Raw genomic sequence first — 19,477 nt, forward strand, 5'->3', positions numbered from 1 at the left:
CTCCTGAAGGGCGGAGCAAATGCAGGAGACCAAAGACAACTTGGCGCCATACAGTAGAGGTAGAAATGAGGACCCTGAACCACACCTGGGGCACAATAGAGAAGATAGCCAAGGACAGACAAAGATGGAGGACCTTCATTGCTGCCCTAAATGGCAGCAACGTAACAGGCAGTAAGTAAGTAAGTGGCAGTTATTTAAGAACTAAGAAGACATATAGTGCTTATAAAAATATTCACCCCTCAGAAGTTTTCATGTTTTATTATTTTACAACATTGAATCACAGTGGATTTAATTTGGCTTTTTTTGACACTGATCAACAGAAAAAGACTTTCATGTGGAAGTGAAAACAGATCTTTACAAAGTGATCTAAATTAATTACAAATATAAAACACAAAATAATTGATTGCATAAGTATTCACCCCCTTTAATATGACACATCAAATCATCACTGGTGCAGCCAATTGATTTCAGAAGTCACAAAATTAGTTAAATGGAGATTGTTTTTTGAGACCTGTGTGCAGACAAGGTGCTTCAATTGATTGTACTAAAAATAGACCTGTATCTAGAAGGTCCAACTGCTGGTGAGTCAGTATCCTGGCAAAAACAACACCATGAAGACAAAAGAACACTCCAAGCAACTCTGTGAAAAGGTTATTGAAAAACACAAGTCAGGAGATGGATGTAAGAAAATTTCAAAGTCACTGAATATCCCTTGGAGTAGGCCGTCCTCAAAAACTGAGTGACTGTGCAAGAAGGGTGAATAGTGAGGGAGGCCACTAAGAGACCTATAACAGTGCTGGAGGAGTTACAAGCTTCAGTGGCCGAGATGGGAGATACCGTGCATATAACAACTGTTGCACAGGTGCTTCACCAGTCATAGCTTTGTGAGAGAATAGCAAAGAGAAAGCCACTGTTGGAAAAAACATACACGAAATCTCGGCTAGATTTTGCCAGAAGGTATGTGTGAGACTCTAAAGTCAGCTGGAAGAGGGTTCTATGGTCTGATGAAACCAAAATTGAGCTTTCTGGCCATCAGACTAAATGCTATGTTTGGCAAAAGCCAAACACCACACATCATCAAAAACACACCATCCTTATCGTGAAACATAGTGATGGCTGCATCATGCTGTGGGGATGCTTCACTGCAGCAGGCCCTAGAAGGCTTGTGAAGGTAGAGGGTAAAATGAATGCAGTAAAATCCTGGAGGAAAACCTGATGCAGTCTGCAAGAGAACTGTGACTTGGGAGAAGATTTGTTTTCAAAGTTGAACCTGAGAAAACAGAGGGGCTTGACATCATAACTAGAGTGAATGGACCTACTGACTAGTGAGTGGGCTTTGTTCCTGTTCCCAAGACAGATGGCACAGTGAAGATCTCTGTTGATCAAACAAAATTGAATAATGCAGTGAGCCGGGAGAAGTTTATTTTGCCCTCTGTTGAGTAGACATTGGGTATGCTGGGAGGAACAAAGTTCTTCACCAAACCAGATGCAAACTCAGAGTTCTGGCAGATCCATTTAGCTCCTGAGTCACAGAAGCTCACAACCTTTATCAAACCCATATGGACTCTATGCCTTCAAGAGACACCCTTTTGGTATCTCCTCAGCCCCTGAACTCTTTCAGATGAGGATGAATTTTGGAGGGACTGGAAGGAGTAGTCTGCCACATGGATGACATACTCATCTTCAGAGGCTTAAGCAAGGAACATGACTGAAGAGTGGAAGCTGCCTTGGAGAAACTGAAATGGGCTCGAATCACCCTGAACAAAAAGAAATGTGAATTTTCAAAGTCTCAGAGGGAGTGCAACCAGATTAAAACAAAGTTGCAGGAGCTCAGAACAAGGAAAGACCTACGAATGTATCAGAGATTTGGTATGGTAAACCAGCTGGGAAAGTTTGGCCTTCTTTTGGCCTAGGGGGAATGCTCATGCAATGCCCCGGTGGTGTATGGAACCTGGTGGCATATGCATCAAGAGCACTGAGTCTTACTGAACAGTATTATGCCCAAATCGAAAAGGAGACGCTAGCTCTCGTGTGGGCTTGTGAAAGCTTCGGCTGCTACTTGATAGGCACTAAATTCCTACTTGAAACAGCCTACAAGCTACTTGTCAGCCTCCTCAGCTCGAAACACTTGAATGACTTGCCTCCACATCTGCAAAAATTCAGAATGAGGCTTATGTAATACTGTTATGACATTGAAGGTATCCCCAGCAAATCTTTCACAACACCAGGCACTCTGTTGGGGTTGCCATGCAAAAGTGAGTGCAAGGAAGCTGACTCCACCCTCATGGAAGATACCGACAGCTACTTAGCTCAGGTACATGAAAGCTTTCCTGCATCACAGAGTAAACTGGATGAAACTCACACTGAGTTGAAAAAGGACCGAATCTGCAGCAAGGTCATGCAATACCGTGAGCATGGATGGCCAGCTGTTCCAAAAGGAGCTCACAAACTCAGACCTTACTGGCTTGAAAGAGACACACTCACCATTCCTGATGGTTTGATGGTAAAGGGCTCCAAACTTGTCTTTCCTGCTTCTATGCATGCAAAAATTATCAGTCAAATCCACCAAGGACTTTAAGGCATGGAAGAATGTCATCTAAGAGCAAGGCAATCTGTGTGGCAGCCTGGTCTGAGCACACAGCTGGGAGATTATGTGAAGCATGCAAAAAGTTATACTGAACCCTTCCATCCCACAGAATTCCCAGACTTTCCATGGCAAATTGCAGACACAGACATTTAAGCTGAAAAGAGACAAATATCTTCTCTCTGTGGATTACTGCTCATGTAATGTTAAGGTGTCCAAGCTGTCCCCTACATCCTCAGCAGCAGTTATAGAGCTCCTGAAAGCTGTATTCGCTCGCCGTGGAATATCAGAGGCACTTGTGTCAGACAATGGTCCACAATTCAGCTGCTCAGTATTCAAAGCCCTTGTTAACAACTATGCGTTCAAACACCAGACAAGCAGTCCACAGGACCCACAGGCAAATGGAGAAGCGGAAAGAGCAGTGCAAACTGTTAAGAGTCTCCCTCTGAAGGCAAAAGACTCCGCCAAAACACTTCTAGCTTACTGCTCCACATCTCTTGCAAATAGCTACAGTCCATCAGAGCTGTCAATGGGCCAGAGACTGAGAACAAGCCTGCCCGTTCTTCCTTCCCTTCTCCAACCTCACTTGCCAGACTTAGACAAAGTGAGAAATTTTGAGACAACACAGCGTGTGGGAAAATAAAGAGCGTGCATGATCTCAGACACAGAGCAAAATCGTTGTCGCTGCTCAAGAGTGGTGAAGCTGTTTGGGTTTCAAACCAACTTACCAAAGGAACAATAGTCCAACAGCATGCACCACAATCGTTTGTGATCAGAACATCACCAGGTGAAATCAGGCAGAAAAGCCGTGCGCTTGTGCACCTTCAAAGTCCACAAAAAGTAGAGAAGGGTATAGAGTGGCCTGATCCTCAAGACGAGGACCACTTACCCGAGGTGGACCCACCTGTTCAAGAATCTCCATCTGCTCCAAAACTTCCAGGAACCTGTACCAGATATGGCTGTTTGTCTGTCTCACCACAGAAGTCTAATAGCTTAGAGCAGGTGACTAAGGAAGCAGAATAATTCTCTCACTTTGCCGCAGTGTTCAGGTAGCTTACCCTGACCTCCATTAGATTTAGTGTGTTTTAAAAAGAGTTCTAATTTTGAAAACATTTCGCAAAATGAGACTGCTCTTTAAAAAAAAAGAATTTCTGCAAGATGGCGCTGGTGTACATTGGCAAATCTCTGTGGGCTGCAGGAAATTGTACCAGTTTTCCTCTTAAATATACTCCTTTTGAATTACTTTTGTTGCAATCTGCAGCATGTAAATATCCTCTTAACAACGGACTATGAAATTACATCAATCACCTCCTCACTAAAGCCTCGATGAACCAAAGTCTCATCTCCCCACTCCAACACTGGCTGACTCACACAATGGCCGTTCTGCTTAAACCTAATCTTTCATTGGATTTGCCAAGTGCCTAGTATGTCCAATCCAATATCTCCTTGGGGCTATGCTGATTGCCCCACTTGCTGCTTTTAAACCTTTTCCCTCCAAGCAATCTGGTGTCTCTCGGGACTGGGGTGCAAAATGTGCCAACTGCCCCTGTTCGCTTCTTTTAAACACTCTCTCCTTCCAAGCAATCCGATATCTCCTCAGGATTGTGGTGCACAAAAAATAATTCCTCTGATGTAACAAAACATATTGATGAAGGTAGAGCAGAGGATGTAGTGTATATGGATTTCGGTAAGGCATTTGGTAAGGTTCCCCATGCGAGGTTCATTCAGAAAATAATGAGGTGTGGGATCCAAGGAGATATTTCTTTGTGGATCCAGAATTGGCTTGCCCACAGAAGGCAAAGGGTGGTTGTGGATAGTTTGCATTCTGCATGGAGGTCAGTGACCAGGGTGTTCCACAGAGATCTGTTCTGGGACCCCTACTCTTCGTGATTTTTATCAATCACCTGGATGAGGAAGTAGAAGGGTAGGTTACTAAGTTTGCTGATGACACAAAGGTTGGGGGTGTTGTGGATAGTCTGGAGGGCTGTCTGAGGTTACAGCAGGACATCGATAGGATGCAGAACTGGGCTGAGAAGTAGCAAATGGACTTCAACCCAGATAAGTGTGAAGTGGTTCATTTTGGTAGATCAAATTTGAAAACAGAATGTAATATTAATGGTAAGACTCTTGGCAGTGTGGAGGACCTGAGAGATCTTGGGGTCCCTGTCGATAGGACACTCAAAGCTGCAGCACAGGTTGACAGTGTTGTTAAGAAGGTGTATGGTGTGTTGGCCTTCATCAACCGTGGGATTGAGTTCAAGAGCCATGAGGTAATGTTACAGCTATATAAGACTTTGGTTAGACCCCACTTGGAGTACTGTGTTCAGCTCTGGTCACCTCATTACAGGAAGGATGTGGATACCATAGAGAGATTGCAGAGGAGATTTACAAGGATGCTGCCTGGATTGGGGAGCATGCCTTATGAGAATAGGTTGTGAACTTGGCCTTTTCTCTTTGGAGTGATGGAGGATGAGAGGTGACCTGATAGAGGTATCTCAGATAATGGGAGGCATTGATCGTGTGGATAGCCAGAGGCTTTTTCCCAGGTCGAAGTGACTAACACGAGGGGACATAGTTTTAAGGTGCTTGGAAGTAGGCACAAGGGGGATGTCAGAGGTAAGTTTTTCACACAGAGAGTGGTGGGTGCATGGAATGCACTGCCGGCGACGGTGGTAGAGGCGGAGACAATAGGGTCTTTTAAGAGACCCTTAGATAGGTACATGGAGCTTAGAAAAATAGAGGGCGATGTGGTAGGAAAATTCTAGGCAGCTTCTAGAGTAGGTTATGTGGTCAGTACAGCATTGTGAGTCGAAGGGCCTATAATGTGCTGTAGATTTCTATGTTCCATGTCTATGTTCTATCTTCAGATCACATGTTCGACGGTTAAATGCAGAGAGTTAAACGTGACGCCCTTAAGGGTCAATGCCAAGACCAAGGCTGAAAACATGGCAGGTGAGGCAGGATTCAAACCAGGCTGAAGCGCGGAGGATGAGGCCTCCTCTGCCCAGCATCTTGTTGGTGAATGCTCAGTCACTTGACAATAAGTTTGATGATCTCAGGTCAAGGCTGCTGAATCAGAGGGGGATGAGGCAGATCTCAATTATCTGTTGCATTGAGACTTGGTTAACAGTGAACACATCAGACGCAGCTATCCAACCAGAATTTTTTATGATTTTTAGAATGAATAGAACCTCAAACTCTGGTAAGGAAAGGGGTGGCAGCGTATGCTTTTTAGTCAATTCTCGTGGTGCACGGGCGTTGGTGTTACATTTACTTCTTGTTCCCCTAACTTAGAACAACCAACAATTAAATGCAGATCATTCTACTTGCCTTGGGAGTTCTCCTCCATAATACTGACCACAGTTTACATACCACCAGTGGCTGATTATAAGCAAGCACTCATAAAATTGCACAATGCTGTCTGTAAACAAGAAACGGCCCATACCAACGCACTTCAAAATACAGTCGGTGACTTTAACCAGGCCTGTTGGAACAAAACCCGGCCCAATTATCATCAGCACGTAACCTGTTGCGCCAGAGGTCCCAAAACACTAGACCACAACTACATGATAAGTAATGCCTATCGTTCTTTCCCGAGTCCGCATTTTGGCAAGTCGGATCATTTGGCTGTACTCCAACTACCTGCCTTCAGACAGAGCCTAAAGAGCAAGGCCCCAGAGATCAAGACAACCAAAAGGTGGTCGCAGGAGGTTGAGAAATAGTTACAGGATTGCCTTGAGTTAGTAAGGACATTGAAGGTTATAGGGAGAAGCCAGAAGAATGGGTTTGGGCAGGATTATAATTCAGCCATGATTGAATGGCAGAGCAGACTTAATCTACTGAATGGCCTAATTTTGCTCCTATGTCTTATGGTTTTTTGGTCTTATGATCTTTTTTTGTGGCTCTTTATTCCTCCTTCTTAGTTTCCTTGATTTAGCTTCCAAGGAATCAAAGTTAACTTTTTCTATTCCTTCTTACATGTGGAATCTATTATAATTATTTTTATACCCACTGCTAAGTTCATATTGTATTTTCTTTCTTCGCATCAATTAACTGAGTCATCTTGCTACTTTTTGAAATTCTTCCAATACTCAGTTTTATTTTCTATTACATTGTCTTTAACTTCGTTGGTGTGGTAAACCATATATATGTTGTAACTGGGTTAACTGTCTGGACACGCCCCTCTGCTGACTGCCCCTGTGGCTCCTCCCACAGAATCTTGAATAAAGGTGATTTCGCCTTGCCCCTCCCCCTCAGTCTGGGGGCAGACACTCACCGTGGAGGTCATATTGTACAGCGAATAAAAGCCTTTCAGTATTTTACCCAACTTCAGTCTTTTGGAGTTAAAACATAGAAACATAGAAAATAGGTGCAGGAGTAGGCCATTCGGCCCTTCGAGCCTGCACCGCCATTTATTATGATCATGGCTGATCATCCAACTCAGAACCCCGCCCCAGCCTTCCCTCCATACCCCCTGACCCCCGTAGCCACAAGGGCCATATCTAACTCCCTCTTAAATATAGCCAATGAACTGGCCTCAACTGTTTCCTGTGGCAGAGAATTCCACACATTCACCACTCTCTGTGTGAAGAAGTTTTTCCTAATCTCAGTCCTAAAAGGCTTCCCCTCTATCCTCAAACTGTGACCCCTCGTTCTGGACTTCCCCAACATCGGGAACAATCTTCCTGCATCTAGCCTGTCCAATCCCTTTAGGATCTTATACGTTTCAATCAGAACCCCCCTCAATCTTCTAAATTCCAACGAGTACAAGCCCAGTACATCCAGTCTTTCTTCATATGAAAGTCCTGCCATCCCAGGAATCAATCTGGTGAACCTTCTTTGTACTCCCTCTATGGCAAGGATGTCTTTCCTCAGATTAGGGGACCAAAACTGCACACAATTATTGAAGGTGCTTCAGTTGGTTAAGGTACAGAACAGATAGGGTCATACAAACCATGTCGTGTTCTTGAAAACCTCTAACATCTCATCTTTGTTTCAAGAAGAAAAGCCCCAATTTCAATCCAAGCTTATAGGTGATATCTCACATCTTTTTAAAAATTTAATATAATGCAGAACAAACCCTTCTGGTCCAACGAGCCGCACTGCCTCGCAACCTAGCTACTTGACACTAGCCTAACTATAGAACAATTTATAATAACCAATAGCCTTTGAACTATGGGAGAAAACCTGCATAATCAAAGGGAGAATGTGCACACTCCTCAGAGACAGAGTCAGAATTGAACCTCGACCTCTGGGACGTCCCGACCTGTAACAGTGCCGTGGTAACTGCTACACTACTCTGCACCCACTGGAGGATTTCCACATGCTTCTTTAAGTGTGGTTGGGTTCACTTTCCTATGGATGGTTTTGTCTAGAAATTTATCGGCCCCATTACTGGAATATTAAAACATGCTCACATGCTGCCACTGCCAATTTTGGCTCCATAAACTTAGATTGTGATGACTATGTGGAGCCACAAGCATGAAAGGACTTCCACATTTAGAAAGTTCTGAGATTCCTAATAGCTCCTCTGAATTTCAAGCAGCTGTTGGTAATTCTCTGCAATCTAATCACAACACTTAAAAGCACACACTCTGGTTCAGCTCTTAAAGGAATATTCTCTTTAGCGGCTAGAATACTGTCAGAGATACCAATGGTGCCACACATGAAAGAGAGACTGCAGACGAAGGAGGAAAGGCTCAGGGTTTACAGACAGGGACGCTGAACTATTGGTTGACAGTATAGATGCTCAGGGAAAGACGCTGTTCACCATGGGTCTGGGAGTCCATCAAGGACTAGTGTGGCAGGTATCCAGATGTCGAGGCGTGGTTTCAAGGGGTAAAGAGGAAGGTAGGGAAAAAAAAATCAACTGATGTGATATGCAGAGGTGAGAGCCATAACAATGAAAAGCACTTCCATACACACAACCAAACACCTGGATCTACACACACACACACACACACCCCATCACACACACCCTACAAACATGCACAATATACATACAGAGACACACACTTTCTGACTCTATGGCTCTAAAACTTAATCATGCACTGTGCCCATGTGTGTCCCTATGTTTATATGTGTTGTATGTTATATGTGTTGTATTCCTGTGTTGTATGTCTCTATGTGTGCATCCCTGTGTCTGTTTTGTGCATGTGGCATGTATCTCTATTTATGTGTATTTAAAACTTTGACAAACTTCTATAGGTGTGTGGTGGAGAGTATATTGACTGGCTGCATCACAGCCTGGTATGGAAACACCAATGTCCTTGAAAGAAAAATCCTACAAAATGTAGTGGATACAACCCAGTCCATCACGGGTAAAGCCCTCCCCACCATCAAGCACATCTACATGAAAAGCTGTCACAGGAAAACAGTGTCCATCATTAGGACACCCATTACCAGGGCACATCCTCTTCTCACTGCTGTCATCAGGAAGGAGGTACAGAAGCTTCATGACTCACACCACCAGGTTCAGGAACAGTTATTACCCATCAGCCATCAGGCTCTTGAATCAAAGGGGACAACTTCACTCAATTTCACTTGCCCTATCATTGGCATGTTCCCACAACCCATGGACTCACTTCCAAGGACTCTTCATCTCATGTTCACAATATTATTGTTTATTTATTTAATTTTTACTATTATTTCTTTATTTTTGTACTTTCACAGTTTATTGTCTTCTGCACTCTGGTTGAATGCCCAACTTTGGCAGTCTTTCATTGATCCTGTAATGGTTATTGCTCTATAGATTTATTGAGTATGCCAACAAGAAAATGAATCATAACTTTGATATAAAGTTATGTTGAACTTTGAACTTTTGAACTTTGATCACGTGTTATGCGTGTGTGTGTGGGTGAGTGGGTGGGTGTATGTGAGTCTGTCTGTCTGCGTATGCGTGTATTTGTGCATGTTTGTGCATGTCTGATGCCATCGGGAAGGATGTACTGGAGCCTCTGGTCCCACACACCAGGCTCAGGAACAGTTATTACCCCTCAACCATCAGGCTCCTGAACCAAAGGGGATAACTTCACTCACCCTAACACTGAACTGATTCGCCAACTTATAGACTCACTTTAATGAATTCTACAACTCATGCCCACAGTATTATTTATTATTATTACAGGTATTATGTTTTTCATTTTGTATTTGCACAATTTGTCATCGTTTGCACTTAGTGTAGTTTTTCATTGATTCTATTGTGTTTATGTATCTACTGTAAATGCCCACAAGAAAATGGATCTCAGGTTAGTATATGGTGACGTATATGGACTTCGATAATAAATTTACTTTGAACTTTTTCTACTTCATATTTCCATCACCTGTAGGAAGAGAAACAGAGTGGAAACAGAGAGAAGGACTCTCTTTGTGAGAAAGAACAAAACCAGTAACAGTCAAAAAAGAAAATTATCAAGGAATCCTACCGGGAAATATTTTTACGCACAGACCATTTGCAACAGTAGGGGGTAGTTGAGGCAAATAATATAAAGGCATTTTATGGGGAGGCTGATGACTATATGAGGGAGAAGGGAATAGAGCATCATACTTATAGGTTTAAATGAAGAAAGATGGCTCAGATTGAGTGTAAATGTTGGCATGGAGTAATTAGGCCAAATAGTCAGTTTATGGGTTTAAATCCCATGACTCTATCAAAACTTTTAGGTAGAACACTTCCTCTGGCAACCAGCTCAATCCACTTTTAAAGATTCCTCTTCCCCCAGCCCCTGATTCCTTCCTACTCCTTGGGATCTATGCACCTTTTCCAAGGCACCCTGCAGCTCTTCTCTAAACTCATCCTTACTTTCTCCCTGGCTCCTCATGGGCCTCCCCGGACTCCAGTGAACTTCATTGTACACCCTTTCCACGTTCTTCTGGTAGTTAGGCCCTCTCTTTCTGGAAATGGCCGTTGTTCAGATCTCTTGGTGGGTAAGGATCTTTAATGAGATTAAGGTTACTGTAGCAGGGAGTTGGAGAGGAGGGAGTATAGAGCGGCAGCAAAAGGGGGAAGAAATTATTAAATTGAACAGCTAATTGAAGATAGAAATAGGAGGACAGGTATAGGAGTTGATAGAATCCATTAGACTGAGATGATGCTCACTAGAGACATCAGCACCATCTGTGCAGCAATAGATATGGGAGGAATCCATCTGTCCATCATCTGTTGTGGTGGTATTTGATTCTCTGTCCACAAAGCCCTAAACTCTAAAGAAGATGTTAAGCCCTATACGATATAGATGTCTATGAGTACCCTCACTACAGGAAGGTTAAATGGTATCCACCTATTCTTCAAGACCTGTCTCGTCTATGTGGTGAGTTTAGCTATAAATACCCACTGTTTGAGTGGTGGGCCCCCTTGCTATCAAGGAGGAGATACTTCCGGCTAACAGAGTAGTTTAGACATAGTTTATTTTCAATGATACACATTTAAATTTAGACAATAATTCTTAACACACTTAAAGGATTTCTAATTTATAAAATATTTACAAATTACAAGAGATTCACAAACTACAAAGGATTTCCAAACACAGGTACAATTCTTACGAACTAGAAGGACAAATGAATGAGTTGCAGACAAACTAGTTGTCCATCACAGAAACTGATGGTTGAGAAATGAATTCAAGTTTTTCTTTCAGTAACCCTGTCTTTCTGTCATTCTCCTTGACATTCCTTATGATATTTATACTGTTTTCTACTGGATGACATCATCTGCATGTGATGTTTTCCAAATATCTTTTCTGGGACAAAGTTACTCACACAAATGGTCTTAAAAGCTTCTGGTAACAGAGAACCCAAACATCCACAATTAATGTGAGGGCTGACGCTCTAAGCACACAGACATCCCAACTTGTTACCATGTTTGATGTGATAAGTGACATAACCCCTTTGTCTTGTTTGACCAATGCAGACAAGAAGTTTCCTGGTCACTTCACTTTGCCTCCAACTACATACTAATTATTGCTTGCAATTTACATTAAGAACTGAAGACCGGTTCTTGTTTACAACAAAAAGCTGAGTAAAGAATATTTGTTTAAAGTTTAACTTTGTCACAATCAACTTTGGAAAGGTCATGGCACACTGCTCGAAAGCTGAGGTTAGCAATAAGCCTCTTGGACCCTGGAAAGTGAATATCCAACACATCCTCTTTTGTCTGGTTCCACCTCACCTTCCAGCCCCTCTCTTCCCTTCCCATCTGGCTCCATCTTCCTCCACCTCACCTGGATTCACCTATTACCAAACAGCACCTGTCTCATCCCTCCCTCTCACCTCTTTACACCGCCTATCTTCCCTCTACACTCTCAGTCCTGTTGCAGCGTCCTGACCCAAAACACAGACCACTTCTTTGCCCCAACAGATGCTGCTTGAACCTCCGAGTTCAATCAACAGAGAGTAGGTGGAGGCTGAGTATTCTAAACAGAGGAATCACAGCTCTGCTTCCCCAATCCTTTCTCTCATCTTCAAAATACAAGTTAGGAGGGTGAGAAAACACATTCCGTTTGGATGAATGAGCACAGTTGCCAACAATAGCCAAGTGGCTTAGCGCCTCTCCAAAGGAAAGAATGCATTTGCTTGGCACTCAGTCCGTGACTGCACATCTTCACTACCACTAGTGTCCTGCAGACTTGAACAAAGAACATAGAACAGTATAATACAGTAGGGGCCTTTCAATCCATGATGTTGTCCTGGCCTTTTGACCTACTCTATGATTTATCTAACCCTTAAACCTCCATTTTTCTTTCATCCATGTGCTTCTCCAACAGGGTCTTAAGTGTCCCTAATGTACCTGCCTCTGCCACTCCCAACAGTGTATTCCAGCCACTTAGCACTATCTGTGTAAAAAAAATTATCTTTGACATCTCCCCTAAATCTTCCTCGACTCACTCTAAATGGATGTCCTCTGGTACTAGCCATTGCCTCCTGGAAAAATACTCAGGATGTTGACTCTGTCTATGTCTCTCATAATATGATATATCTCTCTCAAGTCGCCTCTCATCCTCCTTTGCTCCAAAGAGAAAAGCCCTAGCTCGCTCAACCTTTCCTCATAAGACATGATTTCTAATCCAGGCAGAATCCTATTAAATCTCTTCTGCACCCTCTCTAAAGCTTCCATATCCTTCCTCTAATGAGCTGACCAGAATTGAACACAATATTCCAAGTGTAGTCTAACCAGGATTTTATAGAGCTGCACTGTTGGTTACTATCTACAAAGTTCACTGAATTAATTCACGGAGTTCTTTCTATCTCCAAATCTGTCATCTCTTCCACTTGAAAGGACAAAGACATCATGGAATTGCAAATGGCACCACCTACAGGTTACCTGACAGGTAAGTCACGTGACATCTTTATCAAACCAAGGTCAAAGTTGCTGAATTTTCTGTATGCAGTGCCGTGAGAGTACCTTTAGCAGAAGGACCACAGTGGTTTAAGGAGGCTCACAACAGTGATCTCAAAGGTACCTATAGTACTGTGCAAAAATCTTAGACACATATACAGTATACAGCTAGGGTGCCTAAGACTTTTGAACAGCACTGTAGTAGTTTTACGTATTGCACTGTCCTGCTGCCACAAAAATAAAATAAATTTCATGGCATATGATAATCCTGATTCTGATATGTGTCTCTATTGTGGACTGAGAGTGGGAAGGGGGCAGGGAGAAGGGGAATCATGGTTGGGAAAATGGGAAGGGAGAGGGGAGTGAGCGGGAAGCACCAGAGAGACATTCTGTAATGATCAATAAACTAATTGTTTGGAATCAAATGACCTTGTCTGGTGTCTCAGGGCTGGGTGTGTCTGCGCCCACGCGACCCCACCCTGCCGCTGACACCCCTTCTCTGCCACCTGTCCCTCACCCCTCCCGTAGCAGTCCACCCCCATCATCCCCAACATCCTTGTTTTCCTGCCAGATTTACAAACTTGCTCTCTGCTCAATGTTGATAAATACAGTACTGTGCAAAAATCTTAGGCATCCTAACTACACGTGTGTGCCTCAGACCAATATTGACCAATATCATAATATAATAAAATGAAAATGTCATCCAAGTGATATCTTGTTAGTGTGCTGTGCTGCGTAATGATCAAAGGATCAACCAAGGGACTAGCTGACACTTATGTTCTTACCTGCACTGCAGCCTGTGCCTTTGAGGTTTTCTTCCATATTCTGCCGCTGCCCTCTGCTCTGAGCCCAGGCTCTGCGCTTCCTGGAGATACTTTTGTCCCAAGAAGACTGGAGTTGAGGGGTTGAGCCCTCCATCGGATCACCTTCTGCAAAGTCAACCAAGTAACAGCTCAAGATTCTGGAGTGCCATTAGTCACGTCAGAATGCCAAGATGATTTCCACCTAGTAACCCTTTCTCTCAGCAGCTTTCCCTCTTTCTGCTGCTCATCACCTCCCCCCGAGCTGCTTGTCCTTTTCTATCTGCTGCTTGTGCTCCACTTCTTGCATTTAATTCAATCCAGTGCCACGGTCTCATATTTAAGGGCAGCAAATTATGAAGTGTGAATCTGCTTTGCTAATTTGGGAAACTATATTAAAAACTATGAACCAAACAAGCAATGAGTAATGCTTAAAGAATAAGTACATACTTTATAACAGATACCAAATATATCCCTTTAAAGGACACATTTCTAACAGGAAAAGTGGTCCAGCTGTGACTAACCAGATAATATTAAATTCAATGAAAAGGCTTATATGGTTGTTTAAAAGATATTAGCAACTACTGTACATTACTGTGCGAAAGTCTTAGGCAAATATATACTTTATAGCTAGGGTGCCTAAGACTTCTGCACAGTACTGTAGTAATTTTATGTATTGCACTGTACTGCTGCTTCAAAAAAAACAAATATCATGACATACGTGAGTGATGTTAAACCAGATTCTGATATGGGTCTCTGTTGTGGACTGAGAGTGGGAAGGGGGCAGGGAGAGGGGAATCATGGTTGGGAAAAGGGGAGGGGAGAAGGGAGTGAGCGGGAAGCACCAGAGAGATTTCTGTAATGATCAATAAACCAATTGATTGGAATCAAATGACCTTGCCTGGTGTTTCAGGACTGGGTGTGTCTGCGCCTACACTACCCCCCAGCCCTGGCACTCCTTCTCTGCCACCTGTCCCACACCCCTCCCATGTCACTCCACCCTCACCATTCCCAACATCCTTTGCTCCCACCACATTTACAAGCTCGTTCTCTGCTCCACATTGACAAATACGGTACTGTGCAAAAGTCTGAGGCACTTAGACTTTTAGACAGTACTGTAAATAAGCTAAACATTTTGAAATTCTGCAAAAGAGAATCAAGGTATTAACAAGAAAAGGGTAAATAAAAAGGTAGTAATTTAGTGAAAAACATCTTCTGGCCTGCAGAAGTTTCTTTCAGATATAAAATGATGACGTTAAATCTGAGTTTCTTATAGACTGAGGCATGAGAAATTACATTGGGGAATAAGGAGTTGGCAAAGCAATTAAACAAATACTTTGTATCTGAGTTCATGGAAGAAGACTCAAAATCCTTGAAATACTTTAATGAACAATGTTATTGTTTAGAGGTCCTTGTATATAAATCAGTGAAACTCCATATGCAGAATCAGCAAACAGCATGGTAGCTCTTATTGCAAGAGGATTGAATGTGACAAAGGTTCATCAGATTGATTCATGGGATTTGTTCTCTAGCAAGAAATCAAACAGGGAGGCCTACAGTCTGTAGAATTTGGAAGAATAAGAGGTATTCTCACTGAAACCAAGTGAGATAGATCGGTTATTGAGTGGTGTCGCAACAGCAACCTGGCACTCGATCTCCGTAAGACCAACGAGCAGATTATGGACTTCAGGAAGGAGAAGCTGGAAGGTCATTAAGAGGTCATCAGTGAAAAGAGTGAGCAGTTTCAAGTTCCTGGGCACGAACATCTTGGAGGATCAATGCTGGACCTGTCACATCAATGCAATCATGAAGAATGTATGCCAGAGGCTGTAATTTGTTAGAAGCTTTGGTATGTCACGACAGATTCTTAAAATATCTATCAATGGATAGAGGAAAGGACTCTGACTGGTTGCATCACAGCCTGGTATGGAGCCTCCAATACATAGGATTGCAAGTTGCTGTAGTGCCCCCTGCTGGAGGTTGTCAACTCTGCCAGCTCCATCACAAATACAGCTCTCCCTGCCATTAAGGGCATCTTCATGATGCAGTGCCTCAAGAAGGTGGCATCCATCATTAAGGACCCTCACCATCTGGGACATTCCCTCTTCTCATCACTACCATCAGCGAGGAGGTACAGGAGCCTGAAGATCCACACTCAGCTACTTAGGAACAGTTTCTTCCACTTTGCCATCAAATTTCTGAATGGTCCATGAATCCATGAACACTACCTTGTAATTCCGTTTTATTTGCACTATTTATGTGTTTTTATATAAATTGTTATGCCTTCGCACTGTACTACTGCCAGAAAGCAACAAATTTCATGTCTTATGTCAGTGATAATAAACACAATTCTGATTTTGGTTCTGAAATTTATTAAACAGCTTGAATGAATAGGTACAGGCATGATGTTTCCCCAGTCTCAGCTGTCTCAAACTTGGGGCCATTGCCTTAAAAGAAGGGGTCAGTCATTCGTGGGAGAGCAGTGTAAATCTTTGGAATTCTTGGCACTCAAGGCCAATGGAGGCTCAGTCATCGAGTCCTTTCGAGACAGCCATTGCACCTCTCAATACACTGGAAATCAATTGAAGTAATGCAGAGATATAACCTCAGCCAGGGTCTTGTTGAATGGAGAAGCAGGCTCAAGGGGCCAAATAATCTTCTCCTGTTTCCTTTGTTCATTTGCTGATCTGCCTCCTTAGCTGCAATCCTCCTTTCCCAGCTGACTTCCCTCTCTCCCTGTTGATCTGCTATCAAACTGTCTCTATGCTACTCTCTACCTCTCTCTCTCTCTCTCTCTCCTGTGACGGGGTGCTGAATTACCCCTATGAACTGTGCTTTTGAAAGAGAGAGAGAGAGCTGTGGAACACAGGCACTTTGTTAAAAAGAGAGAGAAAGGAAGAGAGAGTGAGAGGCGAAGACTGCTCACAGTTTGTTTATACTTCCTACGAGGACGCTGCCTGCTTGTAAGTTTTTACAGAGAGAGAAGGGAGGAGCTACTTGAGAGACAGTTGGTATTCAGCACGGTGAGATAAGTAGAAGGTAAGATAATAGACCTACAGACACATGGTTTTGGACACTGGATGAGCTTTGTTGTGCCCACAGAAAAGGTGGGTTTTGGAGGATCGATCAGGCGGATCGATCAGTGGCTCTCGCAGTGTGAAAAGTGTGTGACCGGTGGGGAGTTATTTGCGTGTCCAACCCTCTCATAGGTTGATAATTCCACCACAGAAGAACGGTCCCCTATGTCGTAGTCACAGTCGATGACTTCTAAAGGATTTCGGAGGACAACGGGAAGATCGATGGCATCAGCTCACCTGAAGACCCAAATCTCTCCCTCTCTCTCTCTATCCCTACTCAACTCAATACCACGAACTGAACTGAACTTTATTCATCATCGTAAGACTATCTATTTACCCCTAGATTTGAAGAAGCTTGGTTTTCATATATTTCCACACTTACTTATGCATATAATCATTGCTAACCTATTTGATATATCTGCATTTATATTACTGTATTGCGTAGTTACTAATAAATACCATTAGTTAATAGCAATACTGGACTCCAAAGTGTTTTCCATTTCTGCTAGTTCTTTAACCCATAACGGGGTACGTGACACTCCCCTCTGCTCTTCCCATCAACCCTCTGCTCTTTTGCAATATACAGTACATAGAAAGGATTCTATTCTAAGGGGGTGCAGGAGCAGAGGGACTTGGTGGAATGGATGTAGAGGCTGTCCATGGGTAATGAATTGGTTCCATTTTTATAGATGTCCATAAATCAATTCTGTCCATGCCGGAAACTACACAAAAAAATCACTCAATGCGATAACCACACCTCCACATTATTGGAATGAGTAGCATCAAATGCTCACAAGGCAGAACAGCTACTGGAAAAAGAAGATAGTTCTGCTGTTCATAAGAATGGACATATGTACTTGTGTCAGGCATTTGAATTTAATATTATGTGAGATTTTTATAAGTAGAAGTATCCATAATTCAGTCATTCATGATCTGGGAATGGCCTGTACCAGTCATTGAAAGTGACAGGATGGGTTGAAAAAGCAGGTAATTGGTCATATTGGACTTAATTCGAGGTGGCATAGAGTACGATAGCAGGGAAATTCATAACGTTTCAGAAACTTTACGAAATTCCCTGCTTTATGAAATGCTCATCTGATCTCAACTAGAGTACTGAGTTCCGTTCTGATTGCCACATTAGATGAAGGATTGCAAAGACATGCAGCATGTTCAGAGCAGATTCATATGAAAATGGATCCTATAAGTTTGGCTTGAGGAGAAGATTGTAGGGAGACTTGATAAGAGTGTGTAAAATAATGAGAGGTCTGAACAGAGTGAAAAATGAAAGAATGTTCCCATGGTGGAGGGGTCAAGCACTAGATGTCACAGCTATAAACTAAAGGATAAGAAAAAAGTGACATGAGACAAAACCTTTCTGCAGAAGGTGGTTGGAATCTAGAAAGCACTGCCTGAAAATGTGGGAGTGGTGTAATCTTCAGAAGAGAATGGCTAACTACATGGTGGAGAAATATTTGCAAGACTACAGTGAGAGGAACTGAACAGTTGCTCTGGTAGAGAGCTAACAGGGACATGGGGGCTTCCTCAGCTGTAGCCTTTCTATGATCCCATTATCCCTTTTGCCAAAGCTACTGCAAGGTAATATCTCCCTGTGCATGATAGATAATAGATTAATGAGTACATTATCCTTTGGGAGAATCGGGAGAATTGTCACCACTTGTCTTGATGGAGACTGACACTGTCAGTCCACTTGATTGATATATCATCCAGCACTGCTGATGTTCATTCCTACACCACTAGTGAACAAAGGCTGCAATGTGTACCATCTTAAAAAAGTCACTGTAGTTATTCCCCCACACTCCTCCAATAACCTGTCCCAAGCCTACACTCTCTACCCCAACATGGACCAGGGCAGCAGGCAGGTTGGAACACCACCACACGCAGCTTCTTCTCCAAGTCGCACACCATTCTGATTTGAAATTATATCATCATCCTGGAGCCCTCTACTCAACAGCACTGTGAGAGAACTTACGCCAAAAGTGTTGCAGTGGTTCTAGGAAGCTGCTCACCATCACATTCTCAGAAGCAGTAAGTGCTGCCCCTGCCAGTAATATATTCTTTATTTGGTAACAAGCCCTTCTGGCCCAACAAACCTGTGTCGCCCAAACACAATCAAAGTGACCAATTAACCATTACATTGTTGGAATGTGGGAGGAAACCAGATCACCCAGAGGGAACCCACACAGTCAGAAATTCCTTACAGTATATTCCTTTCCAAAAATGCTGCCTGACCTGCTGAGTTCCTCCAGCATTTTGTGTGTGAAGCTCCTATCCTTTATTCTCAGGCCTAGATCTCTTCTTTCTCCATTTTGCCTTCTCATTCTAAAAGTTTGGTATTCCAGAACATTTAATTTCCAACCTTCACTCAGTTTGCTACAAGACCTTTATCATAGATATTCCATTGCACCTATCTACTGCAGCTGCGCCATCATTTCATCCAGGTTATTATCAAAGCTGCATCTTTGAACAAAGACAAGGTCACCTTCATCCAATTATGCTGATTGAAGCCTATCTGTCTTGTTTAGTTTGATTAAAGTAGCATCTGTCTTTCTCTCATCAATAAAGCAGTTGAAGGCTTCCTATGTTTTGAGTAATGATAATGTTTTTTACATAATCTAACCTTGTGGATCTTCTCTACCTTCTAATAATTGGGTGATAGCTTGAGCAA

General features: G+C 42.9%; 1 protein-coding gene across 1 annotated transcript in view; it reads right to left on the reverse strand.

Annotated features, from left to right (window-relative positions):
- Positions 1-19,477, reverse strand: part of LOC140185117 (uncharacterized) — a 32,288-nt gene that overhangs the window by 12,611 nt on the left and 200 nt on the right. The window contains exon 2 of the mRNA XM_072238405.1: positions 13,700-13,843. Within this exon, the coding sequence (XP_072094506.1) occupies positions 13,700-13,832 (133 nt within the window). The 5' untranslated portion in view covers positions 13,833-13,843. The remainder of the gene's footprint in view (positions 1-13,699; positions 13,844-19,477) is intronic.

This window comes from Mobula birostris, chromosome 20 (assembly GCF_030028105.1).
Source record: "Mobula birostris isolate sMobBir1 chromosome 20, sMobBir1.hap1, whole genome shotgun sequence".
NCBI classification, from domain to species: domain Eukaryota; kingdom Metazoa; phylum Chordata; class Chondrichthyes; order Myliobatiformes; family Myliobatidae; genus Mobula; species Mobula birostris.